The 17,769-nt window shown below is 59.0% G+C and overlaps 1 protein-coding gene across 6 annotated transcripts in view; it reads right to left on the bottom strand.

Annotated features, from left to right (window-relative positions):
• IQSEC1 (IQ motif and Sec7 domain ArfGEF 1) overlaps positions 1–17,769 on the bottom strand; it is a 98,666-nt gene that overhangs the window by 46,857 nt on the left and 34,040 nt on the right. For 2 of the 6 annotated variants that reach the window (XM_065934003.1, XM_065934001.1), the window contains exon 1: positions 6,348–6,610. The exons of the other annotated variants lie outside the window; for them this stretch is intronic. In XM_065934003.1, coding sequence (XP_065790075.1) covers positions 6,348–6,412 — 65 coding nt within the window. In that variant the 5' untranslated portion in view covers positions 6,413–6,610. Of the gene's footprint in view, positions 1–6,347; positions 6,611–17,769 lie in introns of those variants that run through there. 6 annotated transcript variants of the gene reach the window in all.

Genomic DNA, 17,769 nt, shown 5'->3' with positions numbered 1-17,769 from the left:
CCAGACAGCACAGGGAGCCTGGGTCTGCACGGCTGAGCCTGCGCGGGCCGGCGCACAGCGCAGGAAAAGGCACTTCCCGGCCACTTCCTCCCCCCGCGCCGCCCGCCCGGCTGGGACAGTCCCGGGCCTGACCGGGGCCTACACGGGGAAGCAAGACCCGGGAGCAGGTGGCCTTTCCTGATCGCAGGCTGCCAGCCGGCACCGCCCAGCGCCCCCACTCCCATGGCCCCGTGGATCTGGAGCACACTTCTCACCCCCGGGTGACCTCGTGGCGTGGCAAACACACTCCTGAGACACAAGGCCACCGGCCAGAGCTCCGAGGGCGCCGCGTCCGCTCTGCAAAGTGGGCTCTGCGCGTCCCCGCGCGGCGGCTGGGAGAGCCCGCCGCAGTGTCCGAGCCCCGGGTGGCGGGTCCACTCCTCGCCCACTCCCCGCTTCCTGCGTCTCCCCCCTTCCCACTGTGGAGAGCTCAAGCGCCGTCTCCCCCAACCACGTCAGGGAGGGAGGAAGATATACACTAACCAGAAGACCAGATCTACGCAGCGTGAAGCCTGACTATGTGATTTTCATTCTTCTCACCTCAGTCTCCTCGTCTGTAAAATGGGACTTATACCAGCCACCTCACAAGGCTCTTAGAGGGTCAGAGAGGCCAGGTGTGTGCAAGGTTCAAAGGCCGCCCAAACGTCAGACATGGTCCTTTTTATCCTGTAGCCGGTTTCAAGCGTGGCTCAAACCTCTGTCAATTCCAGACCCGCCAGAGCCAGGTGAGGGTCCCCTTCCTGCCCGCAAGTCCTGGGCGCTGGCGGGGGTATGCCCGGCCTCGAGGAGCCGCTTCGCCATCCCGTGGCCAACGTCACCGTAGCTCTGCGGAGGCCCTGGACACAACACGGTCTAGGCTGCGTGGGAGGTGCGACCCTCAGCTGCAATGGGACGAGCACATACGCCAGAGCCCACGACCAGGTGCCTCCTCTCACCCAGGCTGCCCTCGGGGCCCCCCGGTCAACGCCACCGCGCACCATGAGCCGCCAAAGGGGGGCCACCCTCTCCCGGCTGGGAACAGCGTCCTGGAGCCCCCGGCTCTGCAAAGACCTGGAGGCGACTGTCCACCACCTGTTTCCACGGTGTTGAAGCACTCCGTGCAGACTAACTCATCTAAGGAGCACCTCCCGTCACCCACCTTTTACAAATGGGGAAACTGAGGCACGGCAAGGCTAAGGAACGTGCCCGCGATCAGAGAGTCTACAGCATCCGCCTCCTAGCTGCCGGCCCCAAGTCCCTCCCTCAACAAACGAGCCCCAGGTCCTGCGGCTCTTCACCCACAGAGAGGGACGCCCAGGCCCAGAGAGGGGATGTGACGCGATGCCCGACGCTCGGGCTCCCAGGGAGGCGCCCTTCTCTGAGAAAGTCAGGGTCAAGAACGGCCCTGACTGCGGCCGTAGCTCACTCTTACTGTGATACACTAGGGCACCGTTTTCCAGGTTTCCCTCGGACAGATGCGTCCAGTTCTCACACCACCAAGCCTCCCAGCCAGAGACAGGGATGGGCCCCGGGAGGAAGTGCTCACGTCGGCAAGCAGAGAGACACCCACGCTGCCCGGACCATGGGCCGTTCCGGGGAACCCGAACCGGAGGCTCCCCGCTGGCGCTTGTTCGGTCTCCAGCTTTCTTGCTGGCCCTTGTCTCCTCCCACGGGATGGAAGCCAGCAGCCCACAGGCACGTGTGTCCCCCAGTGAGGTCGAAGCCTGTGGCCCTGGGCTTCCTCGCCACCCGGAGGCCGGCTGTGTTTCCACCGACCCCTCGGCACGTCAGGGGACAGTCGGCCTTTGTCCCCGAGACCCCACGCCACAGCGAGACTGGCCTGGGGCGAGCGTGCTTCCCACGGAGAGCAGCGAGTCGTGGGGGCAGGGGGCCTCGTCCAGCCGGCATCCTAGTGGAGTGTCTGGGAAGCAGCTCCGGGGTCTGCGGTGTCCAGCAAGACACCAGGAGGATGGACGGAGTTTGTTATCTGCCTGCCAGCCAGCTGGCACGTGCGGGAAGGCCTTGGGAATCCCCACAGCAGGGGCTACTACAGAACAGACTCCTGTTCGGTGCTGCGGGGAACACAGGAAAGGTCCCATTTGCCATGTGACTTGTTCTGTTGAAGATTATTGAGTCCCAGAGGAGGCACAGCCTGGCTGTGAAGAGCGCAGACCTTGGAGTCAGGCAGGCGGAGGCCACATCTCAGCTGCTGGACTCACTGGCTCGTGACCGGGGCAAATCATGTAACCCTACCCTAACTGAGAAAGGGGCTCAGAAGATGCCCTTTTCAAAATCTGCTTTGAGAACTAAGTCCTTCTCTGAGTTCACCCAACGGCAACTGTTGCTATTGTTTTTATTATTATTATAACAACCTTTGAACAAAGAGGAAAAAACAAGGCCGTCATAGCTTCCCCATCTATACACGGAGGGAGGGGACCGTGGCTGTGGCTCCACACCTGGGCCTGAAGTTCACAATGAACGATCTCCATGTCAGGAAGCTGCAAACCAAGGAAATAAGATGGAAAGAACAGTCCTTTCCATCAAGGAGCAGAGAAGCTCCAGCCAAGTATGAAAAAGGCATTAAAAGCTATTAGAGTCATCACTTTATGGCAAACAGGAGGGGGAGAAGTAGAAGCAGTGACAGATTTTATTTCCATGGGTTCCAAAATCACGGCAGACGGTGACTGCAGCCATGAAATTAAAAGACACTTGCTCCTTGGAAGGAAAGCTATGACCAACCTCGACAGTGTGTTAAAAAGCAGAGACATCACTTTGCCCACAAAGGTCCATATAGTCAGAGCTGTGATTTCCTCCAGTAGTCATGTATGGATGTGAGAGCTGGACCATAAAGAAGGATGAGCACCAAAGAATTGATATTTTCAAACTGCGGTGCTGGAAAAGACTCTCAAGAGTCCCCTGGACTGCAACAAGACCAAACCAGTCAATCCTAAGGGAAATCAACCCTGACTATTCATTGGAAAGACTGATGCTGAAGCGCCAATACGTCAGCCACCTGATGAGAAGAGCCGACTCACTGGAAAAGACCCTGATGCTGGGAAAGATTGAAAGCAGGAGGAGAAGTGGGCGACAGGGGATGAGATGGTTGGACAGCATCACTGACTCAATGGACGTGAATTTGAGCAAACTCCGGGAGGCAGTGAAGGACAGGGAAGCCTGGTGTGCTGCAGTCCGTGGGGTTGCAAAGAGTCAGACATGACTGAGTGACTGACAGCAACAACAAAGAGCACCTAGGTGGTTCCGCCCCAGTGCAGACTCCAGAAACCAGCCTTCGCCCCAGACACCAGCAGGAAACCAAGCAGAGGGGAGCAAGTGGCGATGGGGCGGAGGGCTGCTATCAGGCCAAGCTGCACAAGCCCCATTTCACGGATGAGAAAGTCAAGGCTCAGACAGGGGAGGCGACATGCCTGAAGCCAGGTGGCTAGGAAGAGTCAGGTTCTGTGCAACGGGGAGGCCCAGGCACTGGGCCACACAGCTTCACACGAGTCATCTGTCCCCCTGTGCCGAGCCTGGGGCCTGGCAGAGGCAGGTCTCGGTAACGGTTTGGTGAGTGAATAAAGGAACACAGGAAATGCAACGTGGCCGCCCCTGAGGCTGCACACGTCTCTCCAGAGAACAAGCCCCCTCGGGGCCTGGGAGCGTGTGCGTCCACCGGTGCCTCGTGCGTGGAGGACGGCCATGCCCAGCACGTGGTTGATGCCATGCACAAGCTCTGGCCCCGGGCTTGGGGGGCACATGCTCAACTCAGGTGCAGCCACTGCAGCCGGAAGGCGCCACGCCAGGCCCTCCCCCACGGTCACCGCCACCTTCCCCTCCCGCAGTGGGAAGAGCCAGACGCTCTAAGGCCAGACCAATGAATTCTTCAAGAGCCGTAACAACCTTTAAACTCGTTATCCTTTGCTTTTGAGGACCAATGACCAATCCCACTCAACAGTCTCTGCACAGACACACACACACACACACACAGTCCAGGGGACCCAGGCTGCCTCCAAGTCCGTGACCCCTGTGTGGTTGCCCTGCCTCTGGGCTTATTATTCCACACGTCATCACAATGCAGAGGAAATTTACAAAAGAGGAAGGAAGAAAACCCACCGGGTCCCGGGTGGTTGGAAGAGCCAAGCGCTGACCCGGTTGACCGTGCATCTGACGGAGGCCAGCCCAGCGAGGGCTCCCAGACCCACTGGGAGGGCCTTGGGCCCCTCCGTGAAGCAGTGGCACCATCTCCTATCACGGCTGGGGAAACTGAGGCTCACAGGGTATGAAAACTTGCGTGACCTCACAGAGCTGAGCTGGGGTTTGCCATCAAGTCTGTCTGCCTCCCTGAGAGCCCCTCTTTCCTGATGCCCTGAGCTGCCCTGGACTCACGAATTCGCCGGGCCAACCGTGATCCCACGTTCCATACAGGCCAGCCAGGTAACACTTGCACATGCATATACCCGGAGCTCCCAGGGCCCAGTCCAAACTCCTTGAGAAAGACCTATTTGTGCAGCCCTTACACCGTTTGACTGTGCAGCCGGCAGTCCTGTCCGTGTTTCTGAACCAGAACTGTGTAAATATTAGCACAACCAGCTCAGAGTCCGACTTCCCTGAGCGAAGGCTCGAGGACAGCGGCAGGGTGGGCAGGGACCCTGCGCAGGCCGCCAGCAGAACACGTGGGTTTTACTCTGGGCTCGCCCTGGAAGACTCTGGTCAGGACCCTGCCCCCCCCCCCCCCCCCCCCCCCCAGCCTCACTGTGTCCATGTAGAAAGGGAGGGCGGGAGAGGCTTAGACCACGGAGCGCCCAGGACAGGTTCCCGGCGTGCTGCTGGCCGGGGGCGGGGGTGTGTGTGGCCATTCCAGGACAGGTGGTCTTGGACTTGTTACACACTGGGGGTGTCCTGAGGCCTCTGGAGCCTGCTGGGTCCCCTCTGGGCCACCGGGAAGGATTCTGGGTCGGGGACAAGCTGGCTAAGCCTCCCCAGGCCAGGGCAGAGCTGACCCTCTCCCACCCTCCCCCGAGGCACTCAGCAGCAAATGGGCCCCACCTGCCCGGAGGCCCGAGGAGCAGCTGCTCTTCACCAGCCCTGACCGCAAACGGGCCCCAGCGGGCCTCCCTGCAGCTGGAAGATTCAGACCGGGCTGTGCAGAGGGCCTGCCGGTGAGAAGGGACGCAGGACTGGGAAACATGTAGAAGAGGTGGCGTGGACATCCCAGCAGGAAGGGTGAGACTGAACAAGTCCTCACGGACAGGCAGACCCCTCAGGACGATGACTCTGAGCTGTGCTTACGGCTGTGTCCACTGGCCTGTGGTCCCACAAGGAGAGGAATGCACGCGAGTGCGGGGCAGACAGCTGTGTGCGGCAGCGGCACGTGTAGGATGTGAGTATCACAGACCCCCCCCCCCCACACCCTTTTCGGACTGCTGCCACCGACTCCAGACAGCTGGCCCTGCAGCTGCAGCCGGCCTGGCCTCCGCCCCCGACGCAAGGAGTGATGGGTCCTTGGGAACCGCACCCCCCACAACCCCACGTGGAGCCTCCAGCCCCGGGACTGGCGGTGGGGGGGGGGACACGCGGGGGGAAGGGGACATATGTGCATTCTCAGTGCAACTGCCAGACAGGAGCTGCAGAATTTCTGAACGCAGAGATCAGACGGCTGCAGGTGGGTCCCCCCTCCCAGGAGGCCTGACACAAGCCAGGACCGTTTGTCAACAAATCCCCTCCGCCCCCCAGCCCTGCTCCTGGAGGGGCCTGCAGACAGCTCGGGGGCAGCTGTGCTGGCGGGCAGTGCGAGGAAATCAATATTCCCAGCACACACACACACTCTCCCCCTCTCCCCGTAAACACAGGCCGCGGATGCTCAGCCAGCCACCCACCCACAGGCCCCGGGAGCAGATCAGGGATGGTCTCTGGGACACACACTCATCTCCTCTGACTCCATCCCTGACCACACCAGACACACGTCGACAGACACCCCCAACCCCGGGGCTCAGTCAGGGCCACGCAGAACCCCACCTCCGGGCTCCAGCCCACCCAGCGCACGCCCAGGTGCCCCAGCGCACCTGCGCAGCCCGGCGCGCTCCCCCCCCTGGGTCCGCTCGACACAGGCCCCGGTCCGGCAGCAACAGGCCTGCAGCCAGGCGCGGGAGAGACGCCCGCTGGCCGCGCTCCCCCCGCCAGCACCGGACATCCACTCCCAGCGGTCCCCCACGGCACTCGCCCGCGCGGGCTCCCGTCCGACAGTCACGGGGGCGCAGGAGCTCACCCCGCCCCGCGTTCCCGGGCCCCGGGGCCCCGCATGCTCGCTCACACACTCCCGGCCCGGCCCTCACCCGCTGTCAAGCTCCAGCTCCAGCAGGGACTGCGTCCGCTCCGAGTTGCAGTGCAGGCACCACATGGCGGCCGCGGCAGGAGCTGGCGGGGCCGGGCGCGCGGGACCCGGGCCGACACCCGACCGCCCGCGCCCGGCCTGCCAGCCACGCGACCAGCTCGGGTCGCCCGGCCCAGCGCCCGCAGGTCCCCGCCGCTGCCGGCCCCAAGTCTGAGCCCCAGGCCGGCAGAGCCCGCCCCGCCGCCGCCCGCCAGGCGCAGCGCTAGGCCGGGCCGGAGGAATGTGGCCGGGGCGCGGGAGGGGCCGCGGGGGGCGGGCCGGGGGCGGGGCCGTGGGGGAGGGGAGGGGAGGGCGGGGCCCGCGCTCAGGGGGCGGGGCCGAGGAGACGGGGCGAGGGGCGGGGCCGCGGGGAGGGGCGGGGCCCGCTCCCGGGGGGCGGGGCCGCGGGGCGGGGCGAGGCCACACGGGGCGTGTGCAGTGGGCGGGATTCGCCCGCGGCAGCATCCCCCACCCTAGCCACGGGCCCTCCCCTGGGAAGACTGCGCACTGGCTCCAAGACGGAGCCCCCTAGCAGACATATGTCCCTCCCGAGCGTGTGAGCACAACAGATACATAATCCCAAAACCAGCCAGCTGGAGCCTACTCTGCCAGTGCCGCCAAGCCCTGCCAATCCTGACTCGCCTCGGTTTATAAAACTGGGCTCGCGCTTTCCCAGATGGTGTGGCTCTGGGCTCTAACGCCCCTGCCCCGGAGACAGGGGAGGGTCCCCCGCCCCCCCCACCCCGAGTCTGAGGACACCCTTTCGGGGGCTTTCTGGTGAGGATCTGATGGAAACAGCTTCTTTCTCCCTAAGCCCTCAAGACCCTCTGCCGTCCCCCCACCCATAGAACAAGGTCCAGACCCCCAGGCAAGCTTAAAGTGATACTAACTAGCATTTAGAGGTTTTTTTTTTTTTTTTTTAAATTCTTTTCTGTACTACCTATTTAGAGGTTTTTAGTGATATTTGGTCCTCAGGACAACACTGTGATGCAGTTACTACTGGTCCCACTTGCCAAAATGGGAAACTGAGGATCAGTTTAATTGGGTTAATGAAGAGGTTTCCTTCCCCCTCATGGCTCTCTCGATGAGCAATCGTGGCATGTTCTCAGCTGGCACACTTATGTTCCGTGGGCCCCTTGAAGGCAGGCACGGTGCGTGGCACCCGCACTTTTGGAATGCTCAGATGTAGTTGGGAGACTCCTCAAGCAGACAGACAGGATCAGAACCCCACCTCTCCCAGGCCGCCCCACCCTCAGGTCCATCTCCTGGAGGGCCAGGCAGCTGGCAGTTCTGCAGGGGGCGGAAGCTGTGGGAAGCCACGCATGCAGGGGCTTCTTCACATGCCCTTTCGAACCTTTCATTTGCAGGGGGGCCAATGAGGAGCGTCATCCCCAGATGGGGACCTGGGGCAGGTGGGGAACGGTGAAGCAGGAGGACTGGGCTGGCTCAGCTTGCATCTCGGCAAGGGGCAGGCCCCAGGGCTCCCGGGGAAGGGGCTGGGCAGCAATGCCCAGCCCGTCTCCACACCCGTCCTCTTTGCTTCTGATGTTTCCTTTGATACATTAAGAATAAATGAAGACAGAAACTGGGAGAAACTGTTTTCAAATTATGCATCTAATAAGGTCTAGTATGTGAAAAAGCTGGCTTGAAACTCAACATTCAAAAAACTAACATCATGGCATCCAATCCCATCACTTCATGGCAAATAGAAGGGGAAAAAGTGGAAGCAGTGACAGATTTCATTTTCTTGGGCTTCAAAATCACTGCAGACTGTGACTGCAGGCATGAAGTTAAAAGACACTTGCTCCTTGGAAGAAAAGCTATGACAAACCTAGACAGCACATTAAAAAGCTGAGACATCACTTTGCTGACAAAGGTCCATATAGTCAGAGCTATGGTTTTTCCAGTAGTCATGTACAGATGTGAGAGTTGGACCATAAAGAAGGCTGAGTGGTGAAGAATTATGCTTTCCAACTGTAGTGCTGGAGAAGACTCTTGAGAGTCCCTTGGACGGTAAAATCAAACCAGTCAATCCTAAAGGAAATCAACCCTGAATATTCACTGGAAGGACTGATGGTGAAGCTGAAGCTTCAATAATTTGGCCACCTGATGCTAAGAGCTGACTCATTGGAAAAGACCCTGATGCTGGGAAAGATTGAAGGCAGAAGGAAAAGAGGGCGGCAGAGGATGAGATGGTTAGATAGCGTCACCGACTCAATGAACAATGAATTCATTTGTTCAATGAATTTGAGCAAACTCAGGGAGAGACAGTGGAGGACAGAGGAGCCTGGTGGGCTGCAGTCCACGGGGTCACAAAGAGTTGGACATTACTTAGTGACTGAACAACATCAACAACAATCCATATTAGATAAAGGATGCTTACAACTCAACAGTAAAATGGCAAATTACCCAATTAAAAAAATGGGCGAAGGGGACTTCCCTGGTGGTGCAGTGGATAAGAATCCGCCTGCCAATACAGGAGACACAGGTTCAGTCCCTGGTCCAGGAAGAGTTCACATGCCTCGTGGCAACCAAGCCCGGGCACCACAGCTACTGAGCCTGCGCTCTAAAGCCTGCAAGCTGCAGCCACCGAGCCTGTGCGCGGAGAGCCTGGAAGCTGCAACGAGCCGCCGCCTCAATGAGGAGTGTGCACGCCACAACGGAGAGGAGCCTCCGCATCAGCCGTGAGGACCCAGGGCAGCCAAATAATAAATAATTGTTAAAGATGGGCAAAGGATCCAAGCAGGTATTTGTCCAGAGAAGATATACGAATGGCCGAGAAGCACGTGAAAACAGGCTCAGCATCACTAATCATTAGGGGAATGTGAATCAAAACCACAATGAGGTGTATGGCCGACCACCACTAGGATGGCTGGGATCAAGAACGACAGGAGCCCCACCAGTCAGGGCTCTGGAAGAAGACCTTCCCGGCAGCCTGGCTGGGGGTGGCGAGATGGGCGGGGACACAGTTGGTAGGGTTGAAATAGTCCAGTTGGGGAGGCGGGTGGAGAACTCCCACCCCAGCCTGACCTGCCCTCTAAAAATAGGCTGTAATAAATGGGGCCAAGAGAGTTCCCCTCAGCTGTGGAGCGCTCCAGACGCAGCTCACAACCCAGATTCTCCAGGGATTCCAGGCGCTTCTCCAGGCCCAGCGCCTCGCCGCTGGCCAGGACAGACTTGGCGACAGAGTTCCGGCTGGGATTTGGAGAAAGGGCACTGAATTTCCCTGTTAGCACTTGGACTACAGAGGATGGAGCCCCGGGAAACCAGACGCCTCTTCATTCTCGTTTCCTCTTCCTGCAGAGTGTGCCTTTTGCTTCTGCTCTCTGTCAACTGCCTCATAGCTGAATAATTCAAGGAATCATGAGGCGAGTGAGAAAAGTTCCAGCCCGGAGAGGTGGAGAAAGCCAATTTTTCTGCAGAGTGGAAATGACCAGACTGGGCAAGAAATCTTACATGTGCCGTCTGGGCAAAGTGTTTCGGCTTCTGAGCCTCTGTTTCCTCAACTGTAAGGGGAGGCTCATCACCCACCTCTCCCCCGGCTGATTAATTCACCTTGCCCTTTCGTTTAATTCAGCAAACCCACATTAGTGCTTATTCCATGCCTGTGCTTTGAGGCAAAATTGGGAAGACACTGCCCTGTGTATGATGTTATGACAGTCTGGAGAAAGCAGCCTGTCACTCAGCCCCACAAGAGGCTTCATAGATGAAGGGACATTTAGGCTGGGGCCTTGAGGGGTGAGTAGGAGCCCACCTCCAAGGCAAGAAAGGAATGAAAATGTTTCGTTTCCCTTATCGTCCTGAGCTTCAGTCCTGAGCTACTTGCCTTGGCCCGTTTCACACGCCCACCCACAACTTGACTTCACCCCCCTCCCCGTCTCCCACAGCCTTCCTGCTCTCCTTTGAGCAGACCAGCGGCACCCACACCCCCAAAGGCTGGCCTTCGCCATCCCTCTCCCACAGACCTCCTCCTGCGACGCCTGGTCTGGCTCCAATCTCCAGCCCTCGTCACCCCTCCAGCAACACCCTCCATGGTGCTGGCTCACAGCTAGAATTTGGGTTTCAGCTTTTGACAAGGCTTCCCCCAGAAACTCACCCAGACCCACCTGCCATCAAAGTCAGAAACTCCCCTCTCATGCTGTCCCGTTCCCCTGCCCCTGTTCTCCCATCACAGCCAAGAGCTGTGCTGTCCTTGCCAGGCAGAGCTGGGCCTGCATCCTTCTCTGTAGCATTACCTGTGCCTACTATGGGCCCGGGACACCGAGGTGCTCAGCTGAATAGATCAAGGGCAAATTAGGCCTGGGAGGCAACTCTGGCCCCCTGTCTGCTTTTTTAAATAAAGTTTTATTGGAACGCAGTCACACTCACTCGATTCTGTACTATCTGTGGATACTTTTGTGCCACAGCAAAGTTGAAAGACACTTATTATGGCTTGCAAGCCTCAAGCGGCTCTCCATCATTTTCCCAGTGATGGGGCTCAGATGTAGCCATTGCTGCACGTATCTGGCCTGGTTTCAGACACCTGTCACTGCGCCAGAGGAATTTTAAGTCCAACCACAAGAAACTCACTGGGACTTGGGTTGGCCAAGACCAGACCACGATGGTGAGATGAAAGCGGCCTTAATGTGAGCACACCCTGGAACTTGAGAGCCAGAAGGGGCCGTGGTGACCGGGTGCTGCTGCCCATTGTTCAGATGAGGAACCTGAGTCCCCAGGTCAGTGTGGGTACAGCCATGAACTGGGCATCTTTTCCTTAGCGCCTCCTTCCCAGTGCTCTGGGAAAGGAAGCCCCAGACGGAGGGAACCGTCATGGTTGGAGGTATACGGAGCGCTTAAATGCACAATAAGCGTTGGGTGAAGTTGTTATTATGCCAGCAGGTGACAAATGGATGAATAACCCTCTAAGGGCCTGGGAAAGTGCCTCGAGGGGGCTGCGGACAACAGAACCACATGGCGAGGAAGCGGAAACCCCACACCAGGAAAGGGCCGCTCCACGGAGCGACCGAGTGATGCCCAGTGATGCTTGGTGACTGACGAAGCGGACAAAACAGCCAGCAACCATCACTTCCTCCAAGAAGCCCTCCCAGCCTGGGTCCCTGGAGCACTTGCCTCCCCCACCACGCCCCTGGCACAGCAGAAGTACAGGAAGATGGGGGTGGTGGCCACAGATGAGAACACATTCACTGCATCCCTCCCCAGACTGGCCACTCCTGGGGGAACAACCCCCGCCCCGTCCCTCTGCTGAGTCCAGCCAGGCTATACGGGCTGCCTGTCCTGAAGCCCTGGAGATAGGGTCTCCAGGGCAAAAGGCCTATGGCTACCAAGTGCTGCAGCCACTTGACTTTGGAGTCTGTTCAAGTGGATGGGAAATGGCCATTTGCCGGATTTCTTGCAGATTCAAGGGGCCTGACAAGATCAGGGAGAAAATTAGAAGCAAGAAGCTGAACTGCCTTCACCAGTGACGGCTCTCCCCTGACCCCTCTCGGCACCAGAATGACCCTGCTCGCCTCCCCCTCCCCGCCAGCCCCAGGACATGATCACCGGTGTCCCCACCGCAGCCCAGCACGCTCAGCCCTCTCCTCCTGGCTGGCGGCACAAGGACAGCAGATCCTCGGGAGCGGGGGGCGTGACCCATGACACTTGCACCAAGTCCCTCCCCTGGGGACAAGCTCTAGGAAATGCTCCGGTCTGTCCAGGACTGGCCTGAGCCCACTCTGTGCCTGAGAACAGCCCAGGCCGCCCCCAGATCAAGCCCAGCCTCATTCTCCCCATCCTGCCTGTGTGCATGCGTGCTAAGTCACTTCAGTCATGTCCGATTCTTTATAACCCTCTGGACTGTAGCCCGCCAGGCTCCTCTGTCCATGGGATGCTCCAGGCAAGACGACTGGAGTGGGTTACCATGCCCTCCTCCAGGGGATCTTCCCAACCCAGGGATCGAACCCCCAGCACCTATGACTCCTGCATTGCAGGCAGACTCCTTATGGCTGAGCCAGGGTGTCCCCAGCATCCGGAAGGTGCCTGGTGGATAGTAGGTGCTCAATAAATCTGTGATGGGCTAAAGGACCGTGTTGAACCAGGTTCAGTCTGGTTCAGGGCCAGCCACGAGGCCAGTCCCCTCCCTGCTCCCCATCTGGTCCTATGTGATCTGAGCCAACGCCCCTCTTCTCATGAAACTGATCTTCAGAAAAACTGATTCTGATAACCAGGGTGCCCAGTACTTAAGGAACCTGTGAGCTAAAGCGTCTCTAAAAAGAGGAACCCCCGGGGGCAAAATGAACAACCGTTCTTGACGTCTGTGGGTTTCTTTCCCAGTAGCTGCGCTTCACTGGGGGCCACCTGCACGCAGCCGGTAGAGAGGGGGTGGGGAGGCCTTGCCCCGCGTGGACCACCCTGCTGGCAGCACGGATTCCTATCTGTTGCATCCGCACGGCCACCAAGGGCCAGCCAAGCGAGCCCCAGCGGCCCTCTGCTTTAATGAATAGATGCGCTCACTTTTAACAACAGCAAGTGCTCTAATGCCTGGTTAGCGAACGGACGCCGCTAAGTGCTCCTAAAATGACAGCTTCTCTTAAGTGGGTTAAACGTTCCCCTCTGCGATCTGCTTTACGTTATTGATTTAACCAAGCCCTTCCCTGGTCCTTGGGCTTCCCTTGTGGCTCAGCTGGTAAAGAATCCGCCTGCAATGCAGGAGGCCTGGGTTCGATCCCTGGGTTGGGAAGATCCCCTGGAGAAGGGAACGGCTACCCACACCAGTATTCTGGCCTGGAGAATTCCATGGGCTGTATAGTCCAGGGGGTCGCACAGAGTTGGAAACAACTGAGCGACTTGCACTTTCACTGGCCCCAGCGGGAGAAAGACTTCATCCAGCTTGACCTGGCACAGGCTGGGCGCCGCAGAGGATCCGAGACACAACAGACGCGGGCCCTGCCTTGGGAAGTTGGGTGGCAGGGGGCTGGAGGCGACCCACACTGGTTGGCACCGGCCCAGTTTCCACACATGTTTACATGATCTCGATACTCACCCGACAAGGCGGGCTCACATCTCAGTTTCTCACGGAGGCCCCAAAGCCCAGAGAAGCTAAGTAACATGTGCAAAGACACACAGCCTGCTAATGACGGTGCTGAGCTGAGGACCCAGGGACGCCGACACTCAGCCCGCGACTTGCCCTCCACCAGTGAGAGACTCAGGAGTGTGGTCCCAGCAGCAGCAGCCGCCACAGCCCCAGCGGGGAGTTCTGAGCGACGCGCGTTCTCGCCCTGCAGTGATTCTGTGTCTGCAGCAGTCTGAGGATCCTTGCGCTGCTCCAGGGATCTAAGGTGGGCGATGAGCGCAATCACATGATTGACCTGGCACAGGGGCGGGAACAACTGCGGGTGGGGGGATGGTCATCAGGGAGGGCTTCCTGGAGGAGGTGAGGCCTGGGTTGGGATCTGCGGCATGAATGGGACCTCACTGCAGGGCACTCCGGGTACAGAAATAGCCTATGTGGGGGCGTGACATGTGGGGATGGGTGAGCTGTGAGGAATGGGGCTGGAGGACAGGGCAGGGGCTTCATTTTATAGGGGGGTGTTGCAGGGGCGGGGCAGGCGGCAGAAGTGGCCTGGATTTATCCCCAGGTTACTTTTCCAAGCGACCACACGGCACCTGTGTGCCAATTACTTAATAGTACTCTGTATATCAACACATGTTATATCTGCTCCATCAGTGAGAAGTCATTCGCGCCAAGCATACATTGAATTTTGTCATAAAAGTAAATCACCCAAACCAAACACTGTTATGAAACCCTGCTCAGAGCTTGTTATCAGCAGAAGGCCTGTGCTTGAGGCTCATTCTGTCTTTGTTTAAAACAGAGATTAAAAGTATAGAAAATGCATGTTACAGACGGCAGCTAATAAAACAGAAGGATGCTTGCTGTGCTGAGATACGGAATGAGATACAAGATATATTACAAGGAAGGGGAAAACACACACACAGAGACACACACACACACACACACTTTGGTAGACATATCTCTGGATGATGATTACCTCTGGGGGCTGGGGGGGCGGTGCTCACTGTCTTTCTTGCAGCCTTTTTAATATACTAGTTCCTAGAATATATATTACCTCCTATAAAAGAAGGACCTATAGTTAAGCCTTTTTGGAGTGATAAAGAGGCATGAATGAGACATTCAGTGTTAAGTGTTATCTGTAATCTAATCGGAGGGGCTGAAAGAGCCTGGAGGGGAACAGCTTTCTCCCAGGGGAGTGGGGTACATCTGACAGTTCCACGTCACCGAATGTAGCATCCGTGGCTCACCTAGAATCGTTCCATGCCCACCTGTGGCCTGCGTCTCACACTAACAGAAACCCAGGGGTCTGAGAATATACTCTCCGCAGCAAATAAAGCTGACATGAGGTCACAACCCCCGCAGGCGGGGGAGGGCTCCCTGGTTGCCAGGGGGGACGGGAGGCGGGGTTCCAGGGCGTGGTCCCCTCTTCCGGGGATGTGGGCCTCCCCGCATCCTGAACAGAGGACAACAGGCCCCAGGGAGCGCCTTGGGCACCGAGGCAAGGGCCTGCCGGACGGACGGACACCGGGGTCTCTTAAGAGCGGGTTATCGAGTCCCGTAACTTAGTCCACGTAAGAAAACCGGGACGCGGAGGGCTTCGTGGCTGGTGGCCCCCGAGCTCCTCGGTGCAGAGCCGGGATTCCAGCCGGGGGTCCACGTGTGAAGTCTCGGGCTGCAGACAGAACCTGAGCCCAGGACAGAGGAGCAGCGGCTGGAGGCTCAGCCTGAGTCCCCGGGGACTCCCAGAGCACAGCCACCATGAGCATCTCTTAGGAAGCACGACCCACAGACAGCTCTGGCCTCGCTGGTAATTTCCATAAACGCCTGTAATGTATGTGTAAACAGCACAGATATCAAGGTTTGGAAACCCCTGGAGTGTCAGAAACGCAATCTGTAATTACAAGCGCGCAGCAATTTGTTCCCTTTCAGCCACGTCTGCAGTAATTACCCTGGTGAAGGGTGACCACACGCAGCGCGGCGCGGGGACCTCTCCCAGGGCGACTGCTTCCCCTCCCGCGGTGCCCCGTCCTGGGGGCTCCCGGGGGTCCTCTCCCGGGGCTCGGCCCTGCCCGTGGGCTCCCAAGTACAGACAGCGATGGCCCAAGTGTGAGCGATCCCGCTCTGGGGCGCAGCCTCCGGTCGGAAGGACACGTCTTCACCGAACACACACCGGCCCCCTTGCTTCCAGCCCGGGCCCCGGGGTGGGGGGCGGGGGAGGCACGCCAGACCCCCAGGCCTGCTGGGTGCCCCGGCCTGGCTGGACCAAGGGCCCTGGGCACTCAGAGAGTGCCGGTGCCGCCCGCCCCGCCAGGGGGCGTCTGGCCATCCGCGCACGCTGGCTCGGGCGGGGAGCGGAGGCCTGGACCCCAGCGCTCCCCTGCAGGGGGTGGTTTCGCCCAGCTGTCCGCGGGTCGGGCTGGGTGGCAAATTAAATCGGCTTAAAACGTCAGCTCAGGTCACAGCTGATGGACGGGACCGGAGGGATGAAAGACGGAGAGCCAGCAACTGCGCGCGGGAGCCGGCACCCGCGGTCCGGGCGCCACTTGGGGTGCCGGAGGGCGGAGGGAGGCGCGGCCCCAGCCTGGCCTGACCGGGGCCGGCCGGGCCCCAGCGGTCAGGCGCGGGGTCCCGCGGGGCCAGCCCACCCGCCACCGCCGGGGGCCAGCGCCCCCTGCCTTCCGGCTGGAGAACTGCAGCCTGGCCCTCCAGCCCCAAGCGGACGGCGCAGCGTGGTGCCTGCAGGGGCGGCTGTGCCAACCTCTGGACACCCCCTCAGCTTCCCCTTCAGATCTCCTTCCCGCACCACCGAACGCAGCCTCCCCGCCGTCACACAGCGGGGCAGGGGGCGGCTGGGTCAGGAAGCAGAGCCCGGACTCAAACCCACCGTCACTGACGTTTAATCTGAGCCACTGATCTAAGGAGGCTCCCGGGCTCCTCGCTGCTCAAGAAAAAAGCACCGGGGACTTTCCTGGTGGCCCAGTGGTTAGGACTCTGTGTTCCCAATGCAGGGGCCGGAGTTCAGTGCCCAGGTCAGGGAGCTAGACCCCACATGACACAACTAAGGATCCCACCTGCCACAGTCAAGATCGAAGACCCTGCCTGCCGCGACTAAGACCCAGTGCGGCTACATGAATAAGTCAACATCTTCAGAAAGAGAGAAAGAGAGAAACTGGCATCGAACTCTTCACCATGCCCATAAACCCTTGCAGTTTTGGCTTCCGCCTGCCTCGCCCCTCCCACTCATCCACCCCTGGCGGCGCTAGTGGTAAAGAACCCGCCTGCGAGCAGGAGGCGTGAGAGACGAGGGTTCGATCCCTGGGTCGGGAAGATCCCCTGGAGGGGGGCACGGCAGCCCACTCAAGTATTCTTGCCTGGAGAATCCCATGCGCAGAGGAGCCTGAAGGACTATGGACCAGAGGGTTGCAAAGAGCCAGACCGACTGAAGTGACACCGACTTTCACTCGGCTCCAATAGGCTGGCCCTGCCCCTGGGCCTTTGCACAGGCCATGCCTGCTGCCTGCTGCCCACGTCTCTCTCTTTCACCTCCATGCTTCTGACTCCGGCTTCACGGCTCAGCTCCAAGAGGACAAAAGTCATGTCTGTGGGTCTCAGTGTTTACCTCCAGCTTGGCATGTACTAGAGAGTTTTTGGAGAAAATCTTCTGGATGAGATGACTACCTCTAGCTCATGCGCATCTCTGTCCTGGGAGACGTGCCTTCATAAATAAAGAGGTCCTGCTCAAGGGGCTGGGCCCAGACGTGAGGGTCCTTGGTACTTGAGCTTGGGGGGATATTATTGTTGTTATTCAGTTGTGTCCGACTCTTTGTGACCCCATGGACTGTAGTCTGCCAGGCTCCTCTGTCCATGGGGATTTCCCAGACAAGAACACTGGAGTGGGTTGCTATTTCCTCCTCCAGGAGATCTTCCTGGACCAGGGATTGAACCCATGTTTCCTGCTTGGCAGGTGAATTCTGTACCACTGCGAGACCAGGTGATATTAATAGATGCTAAAGTGGAGGGTTTGGTTGAGGAGTTCTGCCCAGGAGCAGCCAGAGCTGAGAGGCTGAGAGGCGGACCCAGGTCTGCCCTGAGCCATGGCCCCGTTCCCTCTGAAGATTCACTGGGCTGGGTCTACTCAAGCTTCTCCCACTGATGCAGGAGCATGTTGGGAGGTGCCTCTCCCCAGTTACCAGCAGAGTCCTGGAGGGAGATTCCAGAGAACTGAGCAGAGGAAGCCCATCTCAGAGGAAAGCAGACACCTCACCAGGCACCTCTCCTTCACCAGGAAGTGTGCCGGGTCTGTGTGTGAACTCAGAAAAGGCGCCCTCTTCTG

The sequence above is a fragment of the Muntiacus reevesi genome, chromosome 4 (genome assembly GCF_963930625.1).
Source record: "Muntiacus reevesi chromosome 4, mMunRee1.1, whole genome shotgun sequence".
NCBI lineage: Eukaryota > Metazoa > Chordata > Mammalia > Artiodactyla > Cervidae > Muntiacus > Muntiacus reevesi.
Note: the sequence above shows the minus strand (reverse complement) of the source record. Positions and strands in the feature narration are given on the sequence as shown.